Source organism: Homalodisca vitripennis, chromosome 6, assembly GCF_021130785.1.
Source record: "Homalodisca vitripennis isolate AUS2020 chromosome 6, UT_GWSS_2.1, whole genome shotgun sequence".
Taxonomy (NCBI): domain Eukaryota; kingdom Metazoa; phylum Arthropoda; class Insecta; order Hemiptera; family Cicadellidae; genus Homalodisca; species Homalodisca vitripennis.
The window spans coordinates 157,583,456-157,610,906 of NC_060212.1; the positions used below are offsets into that span (position 1 = coordinate 157,583,456).

General features: G+C 36.8%; 1 protein-coding gene across 1 annotated transcript; it reads left to right on the forward strand.

The window, feature by feature from the left end:
• On the forward strand, positions 1-27,289 carry LOC124365613 (angio-associated migratory cell protein-like). Its single transcript, XM_046821603.1, has 9 exons — positions 1-238; positions 8,919-9,155; positions 10,603-10,730; positions 14,709-14,867; positions 17,600-17,762; positions 20,083-20,282; positions 20,673-20,816; positions 21,834-22,015; positions 26,531-27,289. Exons 2-9 carry the CDS (start codon positions 8,927-8,929, stop codon positions 26,604-26,606), a joined length of 1,281 nt encoding a protein of 426 aa, XP_046677559.1. The 5' UTR covers positions 1-238; positions 8,919-8,926; the 3' UTR covers positions 26,607-27,289.
• The last annotated feature ends 162 nt before the right edge of the window (positions 27,290-27,451 follow it).

Here is a 27,451-nt window from a genome sequence, read left to right on the forward strand (position 1 = left end):
CAAGCACGTGGTTTCTATTTTCTGACTATGAGTCATGATCATAGTCCAGTGTGTAGTTGGTGTTTGTGTTATTTTGTGATGTAATGTAATGTAATAAAGCATACGGTTAACTTGTAGAATTGATAAACACTTTCGTTCAAAAGTAATTCAAACGCGCATCTTATTTCAAAATCTACTCGTAGTTATCTCTTGTGTTAACCTACTTATTCCAGCCAAGTTTGGCTGTATTGGGAATTCAGTAAGTTATGATTATATTTGTTAATAAAAATAGCGTATTATACCTAGGTAGTTGAGGATTTATTTTACCGGGCTGTGTGTTGTTACCTCTCCCAGTAGCTTTTGGCTTTATTTTAAACGAGGGTTTTTTAGCTATTTAGTTTTGAGGTTAGTTAAAAGTAGCCTAGGCAATAGGGTATACAACTAGCCTTTGCAAATATTTAGGAAATCCAGTCCTATGAACTCACCTGAGTTTTTTAGTGCAAAATACTTATAAAGGGTCAAGGTTAGGAAGAGGCTATTAAATGAATAAAGTGAGGAAATAAATAATAAGAATTATTACTGCATTAGCCTAACTTATGGAGAAAACCCTTCGGGTAGGGTACGATAAGCGGACTCGGTTTTGGTAATTGTCACATTAACGGCCGGAGCGGCAAAATACGAGTTTCGCGTTATTAACTTTTTGGAATTGTCCTACAGAACAAAACAATGTAAGTTTTGACAGGGTGGAAATGAGAATAACGAAGTTCTAGAACATAAAAAATGGAAGAACAGTTCCAGCGCGGAGCAATATTTCCATGTTTTGGTATTTGGTATTTATTTAAATTAGTGTGACCATGGAAAATGGACTTTTTTTTCATGGATTGGACATTTATAGCCAAGTATTATTATCACAGGTGCATATTATTGTATTATATTGATGCCTTTCAGACATTATTGCATTAAGGATTAGGGGCATCACGTGATCTGGGATTCGACTTTTGCAAGCTCGAGTTAATTTTTTTTCCAAAAGAGCAAGCAGTGCGCAGCGGGCAGGCATCGTTGACAGGATTAATGTATTAGTCAGCATCAAAAGGTGTGCCATTAACCACAAAGGTGTGCCATTACCACTACTGAACTAGGAGGTTAAGAATAGACGCGGAGGAACAACAGTAGTTCAAAATGGTGTTCCTTCTTTATTTGAGAAGGCGCGGAGTAATACCAAACTGTCAAATATGGATAGTGTTGCCAGAGGTACGATAATTATCGTAAAGGTACGATAATTTCATTGATTTTATGTGCCGGTAAGATACACGGTGAGTAGTTATTATCGTACCATGAAAGATTTTTGACAAATTTATACAAGTAACAAACCAAAAGTTAGTTATAACATGATTTATTATACGAGCATAACATACTTTTTCATTTTAAGTTAAATGTGTTTGGTACGATTATTTTATATGAAAGTACGATAATTTCTCGTTGTTGGTATGATAATCGGTTTTTAAAATCTGGCTATACTGAGTTTGAGCAGACGCGGAGTTATAGGAAACTGTCAAAAACGGAGTTTTCAGAGGATTTACAAAAATCGTAGCTCCTTTGATTTTCGTTGCCGACGAATTTTTTCTTCAATATTGTTTTCAGGAAAAATTGTAGTTTTCAGGGAAAAAAATGAACATACCTTTCCATGGTCACGTTAATGTAAATTTACATTAGCGTGACCATGGAAAATGGACTTTATTTTCATGGGTTAGGCATTTATAGCCAAGTATTATTATCACAGGTGCATATGAACTGGGGAGAAAGTATATTATTGTATTATATTGATGTCTTTCGGACATTATTTCGTTAAGGAGCAGGGGCATCACGTGATCTGGGATTCCGACTTTTGCAAGCTCGAGTTAATTTTTTTCCAAAAGAGCAAGCAGTGCGCAGCGGGCAGGCATCGTTGACAGGATTAATGTATTAGTCAGCATCAAAAGGTGTGCCATTAACCACAAAGGTGTGCCATTACCACTACTGAACTAGGAGGTTAAGAATAGACGCGGAGGAACAACAGTAGTTCAAAATGGTGTTCCTTCTTTATTTGAGAAGGCGCGGAGTAATACCAAACTGTCAAATATGGATAGTGTTGCCAGAGGTACGATATCGTAAAGATACAATAATTTCATTGATTTTATGCGCCGGTAAGATACACAATGGGTAGTTATTATGGTACCATAAAAGATTTTTGACAAATTTATACAAGTAACAAACCAAATGTTAATTATAACATAATTTATTATACGAACATAACATACTTTTTCATTAAATGTGTTTGGTACGATTATTTTATATGAAAGTATGATAATTTCTTGTTGTTGGTATGATAATCGGCTTTTAAAATCTGGCTATACTGAGTTTGAGCAGATGCGGTGTTATAGATGCGGAGTTATAGGAAACTTTTCAGAGGATTTAAAAAAATTGTATCTCCTTCGATTTTCGTTGCAGACGAATTTTTTCTTCAATATTGTTTTCAGGAATAATTGTAGTTTTCAGGAAAAAAAATGAACATACTTTTCCATGGTCACGTTAATGTAAATTGATATCCATGTTTTACATCCACATCGGGCATCACGTGATCTTTTTTGACCATGATTCAACCTCGTGATGACGTCATCGGATGCAGCGCCATCTTTGCAAACTTAAATGAAAAATAATACTGAAATGAGCAGAATTTTGATCCAAATGAACAATGTGTTTCTTAAATTTCGAGCTACAAATTAATTAGTTGTTACCAGTTGAGACAAGTGCCTCGCACTGATAACAACAAAAGAAAAACATCCCTCGAGATAGTACCTATCAGTAAAATATCAAATTCTAGAGGGGCTGATCAGAAATATAAATACAATTGTAATGGAAAGGCATTTATGTATTGTGTAAAAAACTTAATAAATCATGAATACACCTAATATGAATATGTATATAAATGGACATTAATAGAGAACACTTACCATTAGTGTGTTCCATAGAATGTACAGAAACGTCGAAACGTAACCTCTTAACATGCCCGACAATACACTCCGACATACCAATTCACTACGATTGGTCGAACTAGTGGATTTTTTTTTTTTTTTATCCTTAGGGAAGAGGACAGTTTGTCCCCGCACTTAGTCCTAAAAAGGACCTTTGCGCCTCCCTTACTTTAATTTGTGCCCTCAAAGACCGAGGCTTTTGCAAAAACCAATCAGATTTAAGGGCTCAGTTCTCTAATGTCCTTGGGGCTGAGGAGATATGCTCCCAAGTATCTTTTCCGAGTCTCTATGATGGCAGGACAATCCAACCAAATGTGCTCCGCTGACTCCTCCTCTTCTCCACAGAGTCTACATTCGCTGCTCTGACTGAGGCCTACCTTCATAAGGTGCTTCCTCAGAGGGCCATGTCCTGTCAACAATCCTAATATCAGTCTTATATCCTCCTTATTCTGGTCTAGGAGACCTGTCCACCCTTTTGCGTAAGGAAAGATAAACATTTTGGATAGTCTCATACCTGAGACTCTACTCCAATTCTTGTGTCTTGTCCTCTTTTCCCAATTTTTGACCAGAGCTTTAATGTTAGAGAAGGCTCAGGCCCCACCAATGTGGATTCTGCTCCCTTTTTGGTGAGGATGTCCGCTTTTTTCATTCCCAAGAATACCTTCATGACCCGGTACCCATTCGAGTGTTACTCTGTTATTTGTTGCCAGCTCTACTAGAGCATTCCTGCATTCCCAGACCGCTTTCGAATCAATCGAACAGGTATCCAGTGCCTTCAGTGCAGCCTGACTATCAGAAAGTATTAGGTATGATAATCCTTTTGTCCTCAACTGTGTGAGTCTTCTGGAACATGAGTCTATTGCCATGACCTCCGCCTGAAAAACCGTGGCATGTCTTCCTAGGGGCACAGCCATGTCGACTCCAGGTCCATGTATTCCGTATCTCGCCCTAGAGTCTAGGAGTGAACCATCAGTGAAAAACTTCAGGACTCCTTTTGTAGGGTAGGCCTCCCTTTTAATCCATTTCTCCCTACTTCCGATAGAGACCGCATATGGTTTTTCAAAGGAGTATTTCTTAACCATAGCATCTGATACTTTGGTTAGCATTTCAGCCTCAGGAAATTTTTCCAATATCTTCATGTGGCCTTCTAAGGAGGTAACATTTATTACCTTTGTTTCTAGAAGCTTCATTGCACTCATCACAGCTGTTCTCATCACCTCCTGGCCAAGAGGAGTGTACCCCAGCACCGCTTCCATTGCTAGTGTTGGGCAGGAGCTCATCGCTCCCGTGATGCTTAAGCAAGCTAACCTTTGAAGACTCTGTAGCCTTTTTGCAGCTGTTGTTTTGTTCTACCTTCAGCCACCACACTAAGGCAGCATATGTGACCATTGGTTTTATTATGGTTACGTAAATCCAATATATCATTTTGGGTTTAATTCCCCATTTAAATCCAAAAAGTCTCTTACAGGCCCCAAGGGCCATTATTGCTTTGGATATCCTGTTTCTAATATGGGAGTTCCAAGTGAGCTTTTTCATCCAGGATTAAACCCAGGTACTTCACTTCCTTTGTTTGGTTAATGCTGATTCCCTCCAGGACAGGTTGTGCTAGCTGGAATTTTCTTTTCCTGGTAAAGGTAATCATATTTGTTTTTGATGGGTTGATCCGCAGACCTTCCCCATGACACCAGTTACTTATGAAGTTAAGTTCTGTTTGTATGAGGCGTTCCAGCCTGCCTTTGTTTTTCCCTTTAATCATAAGCACTAGGTCGCCCGCATAACATAGTAGCCTTATTCCTCTCTTCTCTGCTTTGCTTAGGAGATCATCCACTACCATCGCCCACGGGAGAGGAGACAAGACTCCCCCCTGGGGGCAGCCTCTTTGGGCCGTGATCGCGGCAGATTCGTCTCCGTACTTGGCTTTCACCTGTCTGCTTTTTAGGAGGGCTACTATCCATTTGACTACATCTGGGGAAACTCCAAAACGTTCCATCGCAGTCTCCATGGATTGATATGCTACTCGGTCGAAAGCTAGTGGATGGTTGATCCATGATCGTCACGCACTCACTCGATTCAAACTACAGTACACGATATCTAGTGAAGCACTGACTTCTGCCCCGAGCGTTCAGATAACAGATCCCAGCCGCAGATAATATTTACGACACACCAGTTCACTACGATTGGTCGAACTAGTGGATGGTTGATCCATGATTGTCACACACTCACTTGATCCAACCTACAGTACACGTTATCTCTGACTTCTGCCCCAGAGCGCTCAAATAACAGATACACTATCAGTCCCACCCGCAGATAATATTTACAGCTCTCCAGACACAGCACACAAACAGAACATTAAAACATTAAGAACTTGACTATTTATGTATATACCCTCTAAAATCATGTTATTTGTCATTTGCACCCCCTAAAACCATATATATTTTTTGTTCAGGAGGATGAGCAGAATACTTTGATAACGTCAAATTCGTGATTTGCCACCTCGACCTTTAATCTTATTATTTCTCCGGTTTTTTTTATATCGAAATTGGCAAACGATATTACTTAATCATAACCATTGATATAATCAGTCGACACTGATTAATTATTTTGAACAATTAACTTAAATAATCGATATCAACAGCTGTAAATACTTTCAAATAATAAACGGTTAATATTTCAATTTTAGGGGGTGGAAATCAAAATTAACTTTGCTTTTCAATAATTGAAATGTAAATGTAAATTTGTGTAAACCATCTACTGGTCCGTGCAGTCTCTTCAACAATGGTGTCTACACGTATTACTCAATTGCGGCGTGTTAACTCAAATACAGTTAATTAGTTTTTATGTATTTGACTGCGGATTACCTGAGCAGTTAAAGTATTAGGAAATTAAATTATTCCTTTTTAATTGGTCATTGTGTGGTATCAGAGTAAGAGTACAAGTTCGTTGTGTAATCATGTGTTATATTTGAATCAAGAAAGGCTGCAGTAGGCCTATAATGCGTCAGTATAACACTCGAGTGATCGATGATATTGAATCATCAATACAACTACTTATACCGTGGTACTTTGGGATTATACCGACCACACCCAGACATGAATCGGTATTTGACATTTTGCTTCTACTGATTACTAGATTAGCGTAGAACAATATTTCGTCTATATAAAAACAGGAATTGTCTTATCGCAAACCCCTCCCCATCCTCAGACAGAGGTCAAAGTCGAGCGGTCTAGTAGATAACGTGATTGCAGAGTCTCACCGCCCATTCAGCTGGTGCGTCGCTTTGTTTTACTTCTGTGTTTTACCCCTACATTTCTCCAAACACAAACATTTAACAAAAACAACCATTACCAAACAAAAACTAAACTCTTTATTGAAAAAAACAAAACTTGTTTTTATTCTTGATCACATTCTGCCACCCAAAATGCGAGTGCCACCTCCGGCCATCAGCTTGGGCTTCGGCAGCCGCGCTGATCTCAACGAAAGAAAAACATCCCTCGAGATAGTACCTATCAGTAAAATATCAAATTCTAGAGGGGCTGATCAGAAATATAAATTGAATTGTAATGGAAAGGCAATTATGTACCGTGAAAAAAACTTAAATAATCATGTGATGGTGCGCGGCCTGCCGTAATCGGGATTCTCGAGAAAGATTAGATGAGAAAGATAAGATAACAGCGACAACAATACCGATCACAATACCTGGAAATGCTTGTTGACTGATGGAATGTTAGTTCTGTTACTCAACTACATCAATTTATAACATTTTAAGTCCATTGAAAAAAGTTTAATTGGGGGCATATAACGGAATCTGACCCCATTAACAATTGATAATCGTTGTAATTTTGTAATTAAAGAGTTGTTTTTTTCGTTCTATCATGTTTGTTTCTATAAATTTTTATTTTTGTGTTCTTCATCTTTTTGTGGTCGGTATAATCCCAAAGTACCAAATTATGTAATATTTTAATTGCACTGTATTTCAAATTACAGTATAACTTTAATATTGTTATGGTGAAAATATATAATCTAAGATATGTATTTAAAATATTTACTTACTTTGAACTATTTCGAAGGATAAACTTGTCTGACGTAAATAAAACTGCACTTGCTGCCATTACAGATCTGCAGTATTAGGTCAGTAACAGGTAATTCAGAGGTAAGCTATTATCGGGATACTGTTGTTTCAGTAACAGCTGGGCTGAATGATTTGCTCTCAATTATTTGGTTTTGGGTTACTCAGTAGGCAGTAACAGTCCAGGCCAGTAAGCAATAAGGCATATATTAGCAATGGAAATATTACTACACTATGCAATGTTATTATGCGATATAAGTAGGTTTAGATTAGGTTATTGTAAATATGTTGCTAGTACTACCAAAGTTAACATATAACCTTTACAAGTGATTGCGTGATCTGAGATTGAATTTGGGTACTCTCTCCAGGGATGTTTTCCCTTTTTTGTCAGAAGTACGGGGTGGCATCAGGCACCACCGAAGCCCACACTGATGGCCAGAAGCATTTCCAATCAATACTTTCCCAATCTTAGATAACGTCCTAAATCTTACAACATGATCTGAGGTCGGACAAGTTGGACGATTTTAGACGAATCAGGAGTCAAGAAAATATCGATCGGAAATACCCTTGGCCGTCAGTGCAGGCTTTGGTGGCACCTCCACTCCGTACTTCTGACGAAACAAGAAAAACGTCCCTCAAGATCGTAGTCAAATTCAAGCTCAGATTACGTGAGTGCTTATTTAAGTTATCTTTAATGCATTTTGAATTAAATTTGAATAAATAGCTTTAATACTTTACAATTGTTACAAAGAGTTACAAATATAAGTATTTGAAACACCATTACCTAATACAAATAGGCCAATCTCATGTGTAAATATATTTTTTTTAAGTTGTGAAACATTAGACCCTTTCATGCACTGCCTAAGTGCAATTTATTACATATTGTTTCCCAGTTCAAAGTAAAAATCCAAAGTTTTTTATTTACTCTTGTTTTGTTCCAGCTGTCATGTATACTTTTTTTGCTGTCTTCATTTAAGTTTTTAATAGATATTTATTTTCAAATTTGCAAATTATGTTGTTTATCATATTACAGTACTGTTTTGCTATAATGAAAATTAATTGATCTATATCAGTCATTTGAATTAGATATGTTTGTAACTTATTGCTTAGGTTACATTAATAAAGAAGCACCAACATTTTCATTTCTGACAGAGTTGGTTCCGTGAAAATGAGTATAGCCCGATTAATTAGTGTTGTGTACGGGACACAGGGGATCGGTAATTTAAATGAAAGGCTGTTTTTGGTCACATCATTGACTGTGCATGGTTCACGGTTAGGGGTTAAGGAGGTAAGTGAGCGAGGCCAGGACGTGGTGGTGGAATGAGGACAGTGGCGTGATGGAAGCAGCCAATGCGGTTTATTTATCACCCCACATGACGTCACAGCATCACATCATACGATCCCATACATAGATGTATCCAGCGACCTTTGGCAAATCATTACAGAGCCAATAAACAATCATGTGTTACTATATAAAATAATAATAATTATAATATTTAATACATTACACTGTGCTTGATGTTTCTTTCTCTATTTTGCATGTGTCTAGTCGGAAATGTAAATCAACACATTGTAGACCTAAACATTTGTAAAATGTTGTAGAAGATTATCCAGTATCCCTCATTATCCTACATGAAAGAGTGCTTGTTTTACATGTTTGATTGTTTGATGTATCATTATTAATATTCTATCCACTTGATTAAGTTAGACCAAAATATAAATTGTCCTAGCTTGTAAGAGTGGAGCAGGATATGGTTTTATTCCAAGAAGGCTAACACCTTAATTCAGCAAATAAAATATGTCTAGTAATTAAAATTGAATCAAGTACTTTTCACTTCTTTTCAAATATCTGGCATTTTCAGCTTGGAGAATGGATGATAACGATGGTAATATGGGGGAAGACTTAATGCCAGTTTTGAGTGATGATGAATCAGAAGAGTTGTTTGAGGAAGACGTTGAAGAGATTATTGTTTTACCTCAAAATTTGGATGGACTTGAACAAAATGACTCGGATGACGATCAAGATATACAAGAAGAGATCGCCTCTCCAAGTTCACCTGTAAAAGATGACTCTGAATTCATATTTAAAAAACATACAGGTAATGTGTTGTTTTTATAAAGACAAATGTCTGGCTTTTTTAAATTACTAAAAGCAAAATCCCTAAAGCCCTAACGTAAAATATTAATAATAGTGTTTTCAATTCCAAACTGTGTTACGTATGACGTGTAGAAAGACATTGATAGCCTAACTCCGCCTCTTTAGTAAAATTATTTTTAATTTAATTTCATTTTTATGTGAGATATAATTTGATTTCGTTCAAATTAACTGGTTATAATTAACTCTCCTATGCTGGATATTTTAATGCAAACTCTTTTTTTCTTCAGCTCTAGGCACTCCATCAACATAATTATTGTACTAAATTGTTGGAAAAAAGACTACAATTAAGAAACTCAACATCCAGTGTAACTGTAACAATCGCAACATATGTTATACATGTTTTTATAAACTAAACACTACAGTGTTACAACATTTAAACACTGTTACAACAATAAACAATAGTAAAACTAATTGCTTTACAACAGGAGTGATGTGTGCTGAGTCAAGGTGACAGACATTAAATTGTATAAACTATCTTTTTTTTAGTTGCGCACACTTTCAATGACAAACAGCTACAAAAGGGCAACCAACTGATAGACGACATATTCCATATAGTTCCAGTATTAAATAGTTGATCAAAATGCCAGTAGATTTCAGTACATGACAGAATGTTCGTGTGTGACGGATGAACTTGTCATTGTTGATATTTTTGGCTAATAGATAGCATATGATGAACCATCTTAAAACGTTAAAAGTAATCAATTCCAACATTCATAAACATATAAGCTATATTTAACCCTCCTGGCATCCATCATATTTTGTGAAATGCACACCTGTGAGGTTTTGTAGGCTATCCTTGTAAAATGTATAAAACAATATTAATAGTAAGTAGTATATAAAATGTTGTGTGTAATTCTTTTTGTAATGAACCACGCGGCTAAAGTAAAGATTATCCAAAAATTTTCCGATTGCACTTGACTTGGTAAAATTTCCAAGTTATCAAATATATTGATGATGGACACTCACTGTGTTAAATCTGGTTGATTAAAAATCCTAGTGTAGCTTATTAGTTAATTAGAGTAAATTTCTTTCATCATGCTAGTAACATTATTAACAACCACACTCATATTAGCTTGAGCTGCTTCATGGCAATGGTGTTTCATAGATATGATGGGAAGGGCTGATTCGTCTAGATTACACTGTATTGGGTAAACCAGACTGATCTCTTTTGCAGTCTAGGTGTCTATAATATTGAAGCGTTGCAAAATCTTTGTTTTTGAACGTCTTTGTTATTGGTTCTATTGGATCTCTTCAGATGGATGTGAATCCAGAATCCAGGAGTTAAATCTATAACAGTGTCAGACGCTGTTCTAAGTGTAATTGTAATAGGTTAGATGTCTCCCCTATGTTTAAAAATTACCTTACTTCTACTAAGTATTTTTTTCCAGGACCAGTATTTTGTTGTGCCTTGGATCCCATTAATGGAAATTTGGCTGTGACTGGAGGTGAGGATGAGAAGGCGTATGTGTGGGTGACTCAAACCGGGGAGGTTGTCTTTGAATGTGAAGGCCATAAAGTAAGATTTCATTTTACAATTTGCTCATTTACACTGTAATATTTTTCTAATTTCAAACAGGTACTAGTTCTAGGTTTGTTGTTCTGTTGAAACATGGTTATGATCTGACTGTATCCAAGTGTTTTTCGCTGAAGATAAATCCACACAGAGTTGACGGGAAATGCAATACCAACTAAGTAGGAAGGGTTTTGTCAGAAGCTTGTCGGATTATGGAAGATTATTGATTATTGGAGATAGAACTATAACGTTTCTAAATAACCTCTTAAGTACGAATAAAGCAAGGTAAAACGTATTCAAATGCGTTATAAACAGCAAACTATCTTTTTATACAAAAGAATGGAGTTGAAGTGAATCCCACGATCTCTGAAGCTGACAATTTTTTGCCAGATATTTTAAGAAAACTAATGTTTAATTTTTAAAAAAGTGTTGACCCATCCATCATTACCTGGTAAATTTGGTTTTTTCTTGATTTCCTTATTAAAATAATTAGCCTATTAGCCTTGTCTGTAAAAATGTCTCCACATATACAGTGTTCATGACAATCTATTTGTTCATGAAACAAAATGTAAAGAGCTTCTTTGCTCTTCTTTAAATCACAATTTAATTTTGTAAACTTTTAAATGCTGCCATTTTGAAATGGAAAGTGATATTACTTTTTTTAATATCACTATTGGTTTAGATAACCCTAAATACCAAGTTTCAATTGATTTGCACTAACCATTCAGGAGATGTGGTTTTTATTTAAAAAATCACAATGGACAGGCAGACACTGATTGAAGCGAGATATGGCATGTATTTTGATGAACCTTTATGATTTTTTGTGTCTACTACAATTTCCGGAAGTTATCCCGAAGTTATACTTATCTTCGAAGTTATACTTCTCGAAAAACACTGTACATATACTACAGTGATTGAAGATACGAGGCATGTTTTTTGAATTAAGGTCCATTTGAACATTAGTACACAACAAATTGTTATTAATATTTCAAAAAAAAGTAAATTTATTTTCAGAAAATACAGACCTCATTCTAACTATTTTTACATAGTTGCCAAGTTTGTTTAAACACTTATTAAAAAATAAACTTAAATTTAAAAATACTCTCATCATAAAACTTACCACTTTCTCTGATAATCAAGAATTCGTTAACTGCTGTTTCCACATCATCGTTATCATTGTTCGTTTAATGAGGAACAGATGATAATCAATCAGGACTGTACACTAGGTGGTCAAAAACTTCCCAGACAAATTATCCAATAAATCAGAGTGCGTGATGTGAATTGTGAGGTCTTGCATTGTCATGAAGAACAATTCCCTTTGTCAGCATGCTGTGTCTTGTTTTGAATCGCTCTACGTAGCTTTCTTAGGGTTTTTGCAGTATGCTTATGCATTGATAGTGGTTCCTTGTTGTATGATGTAGACCAAAAAACACTATGCTTATCCCAAAACACAGACGATTTTGCGCTGGGACAGGTTTTGTTTGGCCTTTACCTTTACAGCCAATGTTTCGTTTCCAGTTACGATCTGACTCAAGAAGTCGTCACTTTCTTCATGATGAGTCAAGAACTTCATCGCATACTCAATCAAGAGTTTCGGGGCATGATGGGAGCACAGTTTCCTAAACAATGTTGTGTAAAGCACTGATCTCGACACGTCACAACATTTGTTTGAGAGACCTGTTTTAGTAAAGCGCCTGTTCTCACAAATCCTCACTTTAACTGAAGCTACCAAATCATCTGTAACCAAAGAAGGGTAACCGGAGTGCTCCTCATCACGGACATCTTTGAATTGTCGTACCCACTTATGCACTTTGCTTTCACTTAATAACAGTATCACCGTACATTTTGCAAATCTTTCAATTAATTATTGCAGCAGGCAGGCTCCTTGTTGACTAAAACCGTATCACTGAGCGAACCTCATACACGGCAGGCAAGTTGGTAGTCTTAAAAATGTTAAAGCACAGAACAGAATGAACCGTACAGGTTAGCTAGAGAGCTGACTCTGAGCACAGTTGTTCCCGAAGGATGCCGGTACACGACGCACACGCTCATTACGATATGTGCGCAAACTACTAGTGTCTACAACAAAATGAGCCTTACTTAAAAAACATGCCTTGTAATAAATGAGCAGATTTTCTGAGAAGTTAATTGGAATTGGAAATATGTATTTGATTTTTAACTGAGGTTAAAAAAATAAAACATCCTAAATATTACAAAAATGTATATACTTAATTTTTTTACATGAGGGTCATCTGGAAAGTAAGGTCGGTTTTGCAGTTCGAGCGGTGAGCGAACAGCACAATCTGTATGTGATTTTTTCTTGTGGGGTTTCATCAAATGAATCGCATTACAACAGCAGTGGAATCAGTAACTCAGGACATGCTTGCTGCAGTGTGGATGAATTTGAATATGGCATACATAGGCCGTGTATCTAAAGGTGGACATATTGAACTTCTTTGTAAAGGTATGATAAAAAACCTTTTGATTTTCCCTTTCAGCCAAAAAAATTGTAATCGTATATGTTTACTACTGTTCGATATATAGACGTGCCAGAATCGGATGATTCTTTTTGATACACTCTGTAGACTATATGAACTGTTTATTTAAATTTTTAATGAAGTAGGCTATGAAATTGTTTGCTGGGCTTGTTCATAGTTTATTAAATAGATATTTTAAAATATGCATAATTTTCTCAATAATACATAAGACTATTGTGTTTTTGTTAGTATTTTATTGAATCTAGTATTAAATATTCTTATCTCTTAAAGAAATTATAACATTGTAATGTTTCTTTTGGGGTTGATATGCATCATACAGAAAAAACCTGTCATATCTGGCGTAATATGGCAACAGGGTAGGCCAGATATTGAATCATTTTATAACAAATTCGATGATATGGTTTATTTTTAAGACACAGGAGACTGCTGAGCACCTGCTCTTTGATTGCCCTGCAATAGCAAGAGAGCGGTATGCCATCTTTGGTAGTTTGGACAGGGGTGGTGAATTTTCCCAGGAGGACTTGATAGGTTGTTTTTCGGCGGTTTGTTGAACTGCTGAAGTTGTAGACTGGTGGGCCTCATCGTGTGGTGTGTTTCCGGGGTGCGCAAAAAGCCCTTGAGGCTTAAGTGCATGGCAGTAGGCCGCCCCAAGGGGAAAAAAAAGTACAAATTCAGATTTTAACTTATAGGAAAAGTAATAAATAACTATTCCACCAGTACAACTCATCCTAAAACACATTCAAAAGCTGACACAAGAGCACTGATATGTGTGTGTGTGTGTATACATATACATATTTATATATATATATATATATTAATTTCGACTCCCGGCGGAGAGCAAGTTCTTTTTGTGATTCAATGTTTATTGAAATTAAATAAGGCTATTGCCATTTATAAAATTTAATGTAAATAAAAGTCGTTTGACGGGTATTTGGTCTTCCGATCATATGTTAATTTGCTTATTTAAACGCATATGTGACAGATACGGCCAAATACATAATAATTGAATCGGAAAAAGTAAGCGCTCTGTAGTGTAATGGTGGCACATTCACCCGGCATGTGAGAGATCTGGGTTCGACTCCCGGCAGAGCAAGTACTTTTTGTGATTCAATGTTTATTGAAATTAAATAAGGCTATTGCCATTTATACAATTTAATGTATATGTATATCATAAGGAAACAACAAAGCCGAATGATGCAGTGATGGATATGACAGGTGTTTCTCTAATTTCTTGGCAATAACACATACAATCTGGAATTATTCTAAACATTACCATTCTAATTTTGTTTAAAGTTCATTTTTGAGTATGGTTGATTTGTTAGCACAAATTGTTCATAGTTGTAAAAATCATACTCTATGAAATTTAAATCTAAGAAGCAAATGGTATGAGATGCCAAGCAACATTTCCATGGAGTGATCAAGTATATTGTGTAATTAATTTTGTTGTTGATCTGCTCATAAGTTAAATTGTTCTCCTGTGTAGGACAGCGTGACCTTTGTAGCGTTCAGTCACGATGGCAAGTATCTGGCTACAGGAGATATTTCTGGCTACATTCAAGTTTGGAAAGTGGCCACCAAAACTCGTATCATGGTTCAAGTAGGATCAGATTATGGCGGTGAGTTTTTTCACAACTTTAAAAATGTTAGTGTATGCACTTGTTCTATATTTCAAGTTTATCACATCTGATCAATCAGTTTGAATAAAGTCTGTTTCGAAAGCTAAGCTAATTTGTTTAAAAATGGAATTTTGCCATTGCAGCACCATGGCATTTCCTGCAAGTACTATATACAGGAAACTATAATAGTAGCAATTGGTGTATGAGTTAGATACAGTATTTTAAATGGACTACAAAATCGAAAATTTCCAACTGGGATATACTTTATTATTGGAAATGTACACCAATGGGTACACATGTTGATAATAATGACAGCCAATTTTAGGAAATTATTAACTTATTTAAGTTTTATTACTGATAATTTCAGATAATGTTTTCAAGAAAATTATCACAACCGTTTATTTTATAGTGTGATTTTTAATTAGTCAAATACTAGCCTATACATTTCAATATAAAATGTATGAATTTGATAATTTTTTAAAAATATTGTACATAGGTTGAGGTTTTAGTGAAATTCAGTATTAAAAATTTTAACAAGCCGTCATATATGACACAGTTGAGAAATAAATTTGTTTTATTTTTTCCAGTGATAGTACGCATTATTATAGTATTGTGGTCAAAATTTTATCTTTGTACCTTAAAGTTTACTTAAGAAAACACAGTACATCACAACAAAATAGTACAAAACAGGGTATATAAATATCCTGTAAATATGTTTATATCTTTCCTTCATTGTGACCAACCAGGAAAACCCTACATACTGGAAATATGTTTGTCTGGAAGTCAATGCTTTTTCCATGGGTAGGTCTCAGATACCTATTTGTATACTTTTTTCCTGATCGAAGTACGAGGGCTGTTCAGAAAGTAACCTCCGGTTGGTCACAGTGCGGGTAGTGGAGGGGAGTAGCGCGCCATCTGTGCATTCACGCACTAAGCAGGTCAGTCGGCATCAAGCTGTAGTCGAGTGAACATCGTACCTGCGCTAGTTTAGTTTTTGTGGCAGTTTGAAATGTGTGTGCTGCAATAGAAAATACCGCCAAATGTGAAGTGCGTGCTGTTATACGGTTTTTTTACAGCCAAAGGATACTCTGCAGCAGCTATTCATCGTGAGCTTTGTGCCGTGTACGGACCACAAGTTATGAGTGAAGGAGTTGTCCGTGAATGGGTACGTTTATTTAAAAGTGGACGAGAAAACGTTCATGATGAAGAGAGGAGTGGTAGACCATCCTTGGTGACTGACGAACTCGTTCAGACAGTTGATGCAAAAGTTCGTGAAAATCGACGTTTCACAATGGCGGAGTTGTCTACTGATTTTCCACAGATTTCTAAGACTCTTTTGTACGAGATAGTGACAGCAAGATTGGGTTACCGTAAGTTATGTGCACGATGGGTGCCCAAAATTCTTACCGACCACCACAAAACTCAAAGAATGGCCTCTGCATTAGACTTTCTGTCACGTTATGCGGACGAAGGAGAACCATTGTTAAACAGAATCGTGACCGGTGACGAAACCTGGATTAAGTACGTAAACCCTGAGACAAAAGAACAATCAAAGATGTGGGCACATTCAGATTCGCCTACCAAACCAAAAAAAGCCCGGCAAGATTTTTCTGCCAGAAAACTGATGGCAACGGTGTTTTGGGATGCCAAAGGGGTGTTGTTGGTTGAATTCATGGAACGTGGGACGACCATTAATCAAGACGTGTACTGTGAAACACTAAAAACATTACGACGGGCTATACAGAACAAACGCCGTGGTATGCTGACTTCCGGTATCGTTTTTTTGCACGATAACGCCCGTCCTCACTCTGCTTGCAGAACAACAGCCCTTCTTAAGTCCTTCAAGTGGGACGTTTTCAACCATCCACCTTACAGCCCAGATCTGGCGCCAAGCGACTATCACCTCTTCATGCATATGAAGAAATGGCTCGGGTCCCAGCGGTTTGATGACGACGAAGAGCTCAAAGATGCGGTCACAGGCTGGCTCAAGGCACAGGCGGGTGATTTTTATGCAGAAGGAATTTCAAAGCTTGTGAAGAGATACGATAAGTGCCTCAATCGTGATGGAGACTATGTCGAAAAATAGTGCAAAGATGTAGTTGTAAGATGTATATATTAAAATATTTTTACTTAACTTGGTGTATTTTTTTCAATCGACCGGAGGTTACTTTCTGAACAGCCCTCGTATAAACATAAATTCAACTGCGGAAATGTATGTGAATTTAAACTGTCAGTAGTATGTATATACAAACTATGACCCTTCAAATATCTTGGGCCAGAAGCACAACACAACAAGGAGGAAGTAAACACTATTTGATTGATGTAGGTTCTTGTGACCTTTGAATTTTTTTTCTTGATCGGGGCAAGAAGGCAGACTCAGCTCTAGCGTCAGAAATATAATTAATATGAACCGGAAATGGTCATACTCATGCAAAACCTGATATAAGTCAATCACTTAAACTTTGATTCGCTTAACCATGAGTACTGAAATAGTATGTACATGATATATGCCTACTTGCACTTGAACAATGTCATAGGGCTCCATTTTATTACATTATAGTGCTTTAACTAAATAGGCTAAGGAGTTTGATTTTGAAATTTTTGTTCGAAGCAGTGTGTTACAGCTAGTAAGTAAATATAGCCTTGAGAAATTGGAAATCTGAAATAAATTTAAATTAATTATTTATTTAATGTATGCAATTATGTTTGATATTCCAAAATTCAAGATTTGTAATGATGAGTTATGGTTGTATTACAGTGGATGCAGTGGCACCACGGGACGAGGGCACTGTTGTATGGTCAGTGTAATGGGGACGTGTTCATGTGGAAGGTGGGTTCTAGCCAAGAAGAAAATGATTCACGATTCAAGCTGTTTGTCGGATACAACGTTGGTACAGACTGTGCAGTTGTCATGCCTGATGGTAGGTCCATTCATCACTAAATTAGCCTAAATTGTTGTTATACTTCATTCAATTTTCATTCTACTTACGTAGTATTGTCGTTCTGAAACATAATTACTTCATTTGTTCATAAAAGTACTGTATAAATATAGTGGAACAAAACAATAATCCATATAGCAACATAATTTTTTTTATGTATGAAAATTATTTGAAAAATATCAAAAATAATAATAAAACTATTGAATGTGAAAACCACACAAAGTTACTGGTTCCAGCACTAGTAAATGAAGACCCTTGATCGTTGAAGATTAGAATTTGCCAATAGTTTTATACAGGAAACCGTGCACTATCATCATATGTTATGAACAGCTGACTACTGCTCCCTTTCACACAGTACTAGCACATGTGTTAACCCATTGCGGATCCTATTGTTTTGGCGTGCGGGCACCAGCGGGCACGAATTAATTTACGGTCAGCGGCCGCACGAACAGCAATGGTGCGCCACATTATATTGCTCGCTATTGTATACTAGAAAATTCAGCTGTGAAGGTATTCGTTCAGATGGAACATGGGCCTGCTGGGGTATCCGTGATGTAGGAACGATAACACGCGAGCAAGGTTCCGGGGTGGCAGGGATGATGTCTGAATCATAGTCTAAATAAAGCGGCTCGGGCAAACCGATTACAACATCCGGGCCATTGTCAAGACTAAACCCGCCAACATGTACGTCTGCGTCGTTTAGTTCTGTGTCACTAACCTCAAAAGTGCCTACTGTCTTTAGCAGACGGGATTCTGGTCGGGCTGCAGCGGTGGGCACTGCAGAATTGGCACTCTGATACAGGAGGATGTTTTGCACATGATCTCTGATCAGATGCCACAAAAGTTTTCCTTTGACAAACCCTTTAGGATTATTTTGCCCTCAAGGGATGATTGGTCAGAGGGGAAGCAACCTCTTCCACCAGCGGAGCTCGAATGGTACACAGACGGCTCTAAAACAAAAAGCGGCACAGGCGCTGGAATTCTGGGAGTGAGACCATGTAGGGAGCTGGTAGTTCCTATGGGTCCGTATCCGACAGTCTTTCAAGCGGAGGTCGCAGCCATTATGGAATGTGCTCGTGAGAATCTTCGTCTGCGATATAGGGGCAAGACGATTAACATTTTCACGGAGATGGCGCTGGATTCTTGCGCAATCAAATCCAAACTGGTTTGGGATTGCTATCAGACCGTTTCCTCCCTTGCCAGAATCAACAATGTAACCGTTTGTTGGGTTCCTGGTCATGAGGGGATTCCTGGGAACGAAAGAGCTGATGCCCTGGCCAACCAGGGCTCAGCAACAATTATGACGGGCCCTCAACCATTCTGCGGTGTTCCAAGGTGTGAATCCTCCAGGGTTGTCTCGAAATGGATTCGCACGGAGCATGGGAGAAGGTGGAGGTTGCATCCGGGTTTGAGAGTGAGTAGAATGGTATTACAGTCACTTTCCTCCAAGGTGGCCTCGGACCTTCTCTCATTAAACAGATCAATGTCTTCTAAGGTCATTGGTCTCATTACGGGGCATGGTCACCTGAAGAAGCATCTACACAGAGTTGGCATTCTTCAGGAGGATCCGCTCTGTGGAAGGTGTAATGAGCAGGAGGAGACTGCTGAGCACCTGCTCTTTGATTGCCCTGCAATAGCAAGAGAGCGGTATGCCATCTTTAGTAGCTTGAACAGGGGTGGCGAGTTTTCCCAGGAGGACTTGATAGGTTGTTTTTCGGCGGTTTGTTGAACTGCTGAAGTTGTAGACTGGTAGTCCTCATGGTGTTTCCGGGGTGCGCAAAAGGTAAAAGGCCCTTGAGGCTTAAGTGCATGGCAGTAGGCCGCCCCACGGAAAAAAAAAAAAAAAAACCTCAAAAGTATTATAATAACAGCTGAGGAAAACACCCAATCAGAAGCGCTATAAAGCACAGAGTAAACTCGTATGAACGATTTTCCAACTTCGACATACAACTGCGATCTGTAGGATATTTATAAAACTTTTTAAAACTCTAAACGTAGACCGTTGTTAAACACTCCTAGTTGACAAGTGAAGACGATCGCCCGATCTATCAGACATTAATAGAACTATTTGGAGGGAAACCTAAACGCAGACCGCTTTTGCGACCTGAACTCGTCAGCGTTAGGCCCGGCCGCTGCGAGACCAGCCCAGGTCGTCAGTGATCCGTAATGGGTTAACAGAATAAGGTAGTAAAATACTCACCCTTGTTTTGTCAATAAGGCAATTTTTATTAGAGGTCATGAGTGTAAATTCAATAATCTGTAACATATTGTTGATTGAACTATAGTGAGTTATGATTTCCAGGTCGCCGAATGGCTGTTGGCTACTCTGATGGAGGTCTGAAGGTTTTTGACTTGAAGTCAGCTCAGGTGCTGGGCAATATGGCTGCTGGGCAGGCTCATTCTGCCGCCATCTCCGGTGTAGACACTCACTCAGACAACAACATCATTGCCACAGGAGGAGGTGACGGTAAAGTCACACTGTTTAAGACTCAGCCTCTCAAGGTACAGTAATTATCTAATGTAGACTTTCCTTTCAGTTTTCTTTTTGGTCTCAATAATTTTGTGATTATAAATATGAGACAAATCCGTTATTAATGTTCATTTGTGGGTTTTCTCTTGATCGTTAGTCATCTTCACCTTTTGTCAAGTGTACTTTTCACATTGGGAGAGTTGCAGATTGATACTTAGAATTGAGCTGGATATGTATAACATTTAGCACAATTTCCTACTATAAAACACACAAGTGGGAGGATATGGTAGTTCCTAAATGTTAACACGAGCCGTAAAGTAAATACCAACAATGCAGTATTGTATTTAAATATTAGTTGTTTGCATGCTATCAACATATATTGAAAAAGGAAACTAATACTCCTTGTCAATTTTTGCCAACAGGTACTTTGGAGTTTTGATTGTTGTGAAGAGGATGACGTAAATGCTTTTGTTGAAGCTATTGTGTTTAGCAAAGACCCCAACTTGCCTTTACTAGCCGTAGGAACTCTAATTGGTAAACTGCACATCTTGGACTTCACCAGACAGGTTTGTGACAGTATTCCAACGTGCAATGATTTAAACGTGTTTAGAAATACATGTGTTCTTATCATTTATTGTCTCACACCGTATTTTTAAATAGTATTTTTATGAATATGTTTTCCTTTTTCATTCCTTGTACCATAATTTATTGATCTCAAATATGGTTTTTGTTGTTTATGCTTTGAGAAAAAACTCTATATTAAAGTGAAAAATTTATTTAAGATAGGTTTAATTTAATAAATTGGAAAAGAGGCATTTTGAAGGATAGGAAGAGCAGGTTTACCTGTTTTGCGACTTTTCTACCTCTATTTTCAGACCCTTCAGTACCAAGAGGTTTCAATAAGTTTGTATTTCAAACTTTCCACGGACTGCCCAACCTGGGAGAAATGTAAGAGTTTGATTAGTGACTCAGCATCTTTCCTGGCCTTTGATAAAATCTGACTGTAGGCTCACTCATGTTTATATTGCTAGAAATAAAAGATAATCCGGCACACTTGGATACCTGTGGGAACTTTTGCTCCATCATCCTTACGGTTTAAACACGTTCATATTGATCTGGTCGGACCATTACCTGACTAACAGTGTTTCAACTATTACCTCACCCTTTTCTAGCTGGTCGGAAGCTATGCCTCTTGAAAGTATCAAAGCAGACATTATTGCCCATGCCCTTCACTCTCTCTACCTCCCTGTGGATTTACAGCTTGGACCAGGGCAAGCAGTTCAGTCCATCTAGGCACCCTATTGGGCACTGACCGTTTAAGAACTACTGCCTATCATCCGTCAGCCAATTGTATGTTGTGTAAACATTTTAAAAATACAATTTTTGCTTTCATTACCATTGAACTTTTATTTACCAGAGTTTGGTTGTTGTATAATTATGTTTAATACTCCATTATACTCTTATAAATAGTAAAATGTTGACACATGCAATGGGTATTCCCTCACTCTCATGTGATATGTTATGATTTATGCATAAAATAAGTAACGGTTGAGTGCCTTAATTGGTGTTGTTTGATTGGCTAGGTAGTTAGACACAGGTGCAGACAGGAGGCTGGCATATGTCGGGTTGTCTGGGACCGCAACAGTTCCGTGGTGTTTGTGGGATCCCTGGACGGCATAATCCGACTGTATGATGCACGAAATGGCAAACAGCAGTCCCAGCTGCGTGGACACAAAGAAACCATCCTGGACTTGTTTCTCTCCAAGTGAGTATATAACTGTAGTGTAGCTTACTCTAAACAGTAGTTACACATAAGGCTGAGTATGTAAATTGATACAAGTATACTAGTGAGTGACCTGGCAGCACTATGTGATGTTCACGAATTGTCCCATAACTTGAACTGATTCACAAACTTTTATAGCATAAAACTCTTAACGGCCTGAGATTTGGAACCCACATTGTGCGTTCTCTATTGGATTCACAAAATTATTGCTTCTTTCCATTTCATTAGAGTTTCATTTTTCAAAATATATATCTCCCTCAATGAAAAACTAACAAATATTGTTCTCTGCTGTTTTACAGTCCTCTCCTACAATTTTCTGCCCATCAGCACTGTTAACAAAGATTATACTTTTAGATCCCCACCCCCGAAAAAAGATTTAAATTTAATATTTATTTGTAAAAAATGTTTTCAGAGTTTTAGGCTATATAGACTAAATGTTTTATATAATTTTACTGAAGTTCATGGTTCAACTCAAATTCGCCAAAAAGGCAAATTGAAACATCTTCTTCATTTAAAGTTTGTTATTGACAGTGGAAGGTTTGAAAGGATAACAGGATTTTGGACATTTGCCATGTTTATATGTTTTGAGGATTCCACTACTATTAGGTTTCCTAGTTAGTTCTTTTTGTAATGTTGATACCCAAAGTGGTCTCAACTAAAGACTCAACTGAAGGTTGACTTAGCGGTTGGTCTGCTAGTTTAATGTATGAAGCCTCAATAAGTTTGTGTTTAAAAAGTTCTCACGGTTGTATTATGTTGGTGTCATCCCATTTCATGTGATGATTTTCATACCAGCAATTTTGAGTAATTTTAGACCATTTCTATTGACTTGGACATTTCAAATTTTTGGATGTTAAGTGGTAGAGAGGACTTTTAAGTCCTAACTTCGCCTCTGTAAATAAAGGCATTTTCATTTCATTTCATTTTCAAACTCAGACCAGTGAAATGCCCCCAAATCTATCTACTTCATATAACTAAGTTATACATTTTTATAACCATCTCCTCTTTACCCAAAGATAAGTAACTAAAATTTGATTACTCTGTTTATTTTGTTACAAGCATTTGTTTAAATTTAGTATTTTTAGCTTAAATTACTACAAGCTATAAAAAGGCATAATCTACATATGCTTGTCAATGTACAATAGATTCATGTGTTATACATTAGAACTAAACCATTAATTTCCTAAAAACTAAAACGGCTAGCATCTAGTGATAGCAATAATATTATGAAAAAGATAATTGAAGTTTTGATGTATTTCATTAGAATTTTTGAATGAATCAATATATTCAAGTCAGTTTTAATTTATCTAAGGCAATACAGTTTAATACCATAAATAATTAGAAGAATAGTGATAAAATAGTTGATTTACGATTTGAATGAAATCAAAAAGTTTTAGGTCCTATAGTGAATAAGAGTATGTTTTAAGCACCCAGAATCAATTTCTGAATTCATTAGTCATTACAGTACAATAAATGGTGTAATAAATAAACAGTTTTAATTATGTTAAACAATACAAGTAACACATTAAAATTATTATAACACATAAATAACACTGCTATTGGCTGAGCGTTAGTGAACTCGGGGGGTTGCAAATATTTCATTTCTCTCTGTCCACACAATATCTCTCAAATCAACTGACTTATAAACTTGAAACTTTGCATGAACCTTCATTTCTATATAAACAACACTGAGTGCGATCGTGGTGAATGTCAATCTGTATGATTTGGCTGAAAACAATCATATGAGATTTTAACATGTTACATATTAACCCTTTTAGCCCCGGCGTCCGATATATCGGACAGAGGTGGTCTAGCTAAAATGCCCAACGTCCGATGTACCGGACGTCTCGAGAATTTAATGTAGCTGGCTAATAATATGTCCAAATGCCATCAGTTTCGGTATAGTAGTCGGTGAAGAAACGGGCTACATGCAAAAACAATAAACCTTCCAATTGGCATCGTATTTCGTCGTCATTGAGCGTAGTTTATTTGTCGATGTCAGTTGTCAGACGACTTCAGTTGCATTGTTGTTGTATGCTGACTTATAACCACAATTAGTTTGCGTGATTGAAAGCGGTTGTTTTTCGTGTGATTTATTGTATTATTAGTAAAAAAACATGAGTAAACGTCGTAGAGAAAAAGTTACCAGTGAGTGAAAACACTTTGATAAACACTGGTACTTTGGGATTATACCGTCCACACCCATACATGAATCGTTATTTGACATTTTGCTTCTACTGATTACTAGATTAGCGTAGAACAATATTTCGTCAATATAAAACAGGAATTGTCTTATCGCAAACCCCTCCCCATCCTCAGACAGAGGTCAAAGTCGTGCGGTCTAGTAGATAAGTGATTGCAAAGTCCCGCCGCGCGGCCTGCCGTAATCGGGAATTCTCGAGAAAGATAAGATAACAGCGACAAAAATACCGATCACAATACCTGGAAATGCTTGTTGATTAATGGAATGTTAGTTCTATTACTCAACTACATATAACGTTTTATAACGTTCTAAGTTCATTGAAAAAGGTTTAAGCGTTGGGGGCATATAACGGAATCTGACCCCATTCCCAAAGTACCATAAAATGTATATATTGTAAATATTATTTCTTTTACTTTTTTGAAAAATTAAACAAGTTTTAGTCTTACAAACCATTACAATTAGTTTGTGTTATTTTTACAATTGTTATTATTTTCAAAAGTGCAAAAACAAGTAAACATATCTGTATACTTCTACTGACGTGTATGTGGAAATATATGAAGAAGTGCTTATGCAGCAATACAATTAATTGGATATATCTCCTGCATTTATCAAGGAAAGTTCTTAAAATTTTGTGTGTGTAGTAAGAAATATGTGTACAACAAAATTGCTTCATTTTTCAGGGGCTACAATTTTTTTTTTCTACCGTTTATGTATGTTCAAACTATAAAAAATAAAAAAAAATAAAAAAAATTTTATGTATAAATACGCTAAAAAAAAACAAATCATTCTGTAAAAGTACTTTTTAACTATTACATCTAAGAGTACACTTATTTGTGAACAATTTAAAACAAAAACCTAAAAATTATCTTCAAAAATAAGAAAACTAGATGAATTTTCCCTCAATTCTGCACCACGGATCGCCATGGGCTTTCTGGCAAGTCCATGGAAAAATGGCTGGGGTTAAAAGGGTTAATAGTGTAGTGTAATTCCACGTAAACATTTACCATCTTCTTCTGGTTTGTAGACTTTTATTATTTAACCCTTTCCCGCTCGCATTGTTTCCAGGTGCTCACGGTGCTTCTAACCTCAATTAATTCGCTCTGCCGGTCGCGTTTGGTCAAAATACGCCTCAACTTACAGATGTTCTGTCATTGTAATTAACTATAATTATATATATATATATTAATTATTTTACTATATATTGGTTCAATGAAGTTGATTATACGAGACCAGGGGGGGGGGCACACGGACAGCTGGGCGCCGGGTTGTTTGTCGCGCAGTTACTTGGTGAAGGTCATTGTCTGGCTCGCCGTCACTGCCCCTGCCACTGTGATCACTCCGAACTACATCCTCAATGCCACCAACCACTTCACAAAGCTCTGGTACATCACTACACTCACTTGAATCGTCGCAATCATTACTAATACCGAGATCGATTTTACTGTCACGAAGTGTACGACTACAACCCGCCATTGTTTCCGCACAACTAATATAAATAGCAAAATAATGGAATAAATCTACTGTAAAAGTAAAGTAAATGGTCTCCTGATAGCAAACAACCCGTAGTAGTACAAACTATTACTACTCGAGAGCAGCACTTATCGGCTCTGTTGGGTAAAGCAGTGCGTGCCGATCTGTGCCGTTTAAGCTGCAGTGGCTATGTGGTGGCCGTGCCGATTCATGCCTTGCGAGCGGGAGAGGGTTAAAAAAACCAAACCTAATGAACAAAAATTGGAATGTATACCAATATCTCGAGAAAGATTCATCTGTAAACATCGAATTTTCTGATGAAACTTCATTTCTACATATACATGAATGAGGTTTGTGATGGTGCTATATGATGTCCATCCATGGAATTTGGGCTGAGCATCATTGAAGCCTTTCACTCAGGAGGCTGACAGAAATTCTCTTTAGTGCACTGGGAGGATGTGAAGTTTTCTATTCTGTATGATTGTCTGTCTATCTGTCTGCATGACATTTCGATAATGAAATGTGCTACATACTTCCTCTTAAGGGACACATGGTGTTGTGTACACCTACCTTGTAGAATATAAAGAACTAACCGTACAAACACATAACTCCACACAGCTTCCCTATGTTACTCCTGAGGAGGAGTAACATAGGGAAGGAGGAGTTCTCTATGAGGATAGAGAACTCCTCCTCAAGTTTTAGTATTGAACAAGGTGCTAAGTAAATTGATACATATTTTAAACAACTTTTGAACTTTATAATTGACCTTACATATTTTAACAATTTTGGTAGCATTCTTTATAATTGTATTTTGTGTTGTGTAGGGATGGCAACACTTTGATCAGTGCCAGTGATGACGCCACTTCCAGAATATTTGCAGTCAGCCAGCCCGAGCGGTAGCACAAGAGTACCGCAACCATCACAGTCCCTCCATAGGAATATTTACACTTTTATCTGCCTGTGAACAAATCTTGTTCTTGTTGAGTTTTATATATTTGATACAGTTATATATATATTTTATAAGTAAGTGTGCGTTTTGGGCACTGACTGAGACTGATGAGGCACGTTCAGGTGTCTGTCTGGATACTTTAATCCAATTAAATGTCCAGGAACACTAATTTTGTAAGACTCACAACTTTGATTATGTGTTATAAAGAGTCAGTTCTAAGTTCTTATAATATGAATATGTAAACTCTTTGTAGATTTTTAGACTTAATTTTTTCTGTTTTTAGTAAGGTAAGGCACCTACCAAAGCTTACAATTTGTATATGCATTATCGTCTAATACAAAATTGTATCATTTTGCCATAGCTTACCGAAAACTGAGTTTATTTAATCATCATATTACATTTATTTCGATTGTGTATCTTTTAAAAGTTTTTGTTATACAATTGGAAAACAATATTCTCAACAAAGATTTATTTTCAATATGCAATTTGAAAATAGTCAAATTTCAGTGTTCAATTGCTTTGGTCTGGTAGAATATCAAAACTTCTATGATTAGTTCCTGTCCGTGAAAAATGGCTAATTTTATACTATGTAACTAACTTTTGAATTGAAATAAATTTGTTTATTTGTTTAAAATCAAAGTGTTCAACTGCGCCCTTCCTCTCCTAAAGGTATAATGAGATTTCTATTTTGAGAAGTATAAAATGTGGTTAATGCACACCAATTATCATTAGCATTATATAAAGCATTATATCGTTGTACTTCTTCTTCTGAGAGGTAGCCTATGCAATTAAGCCT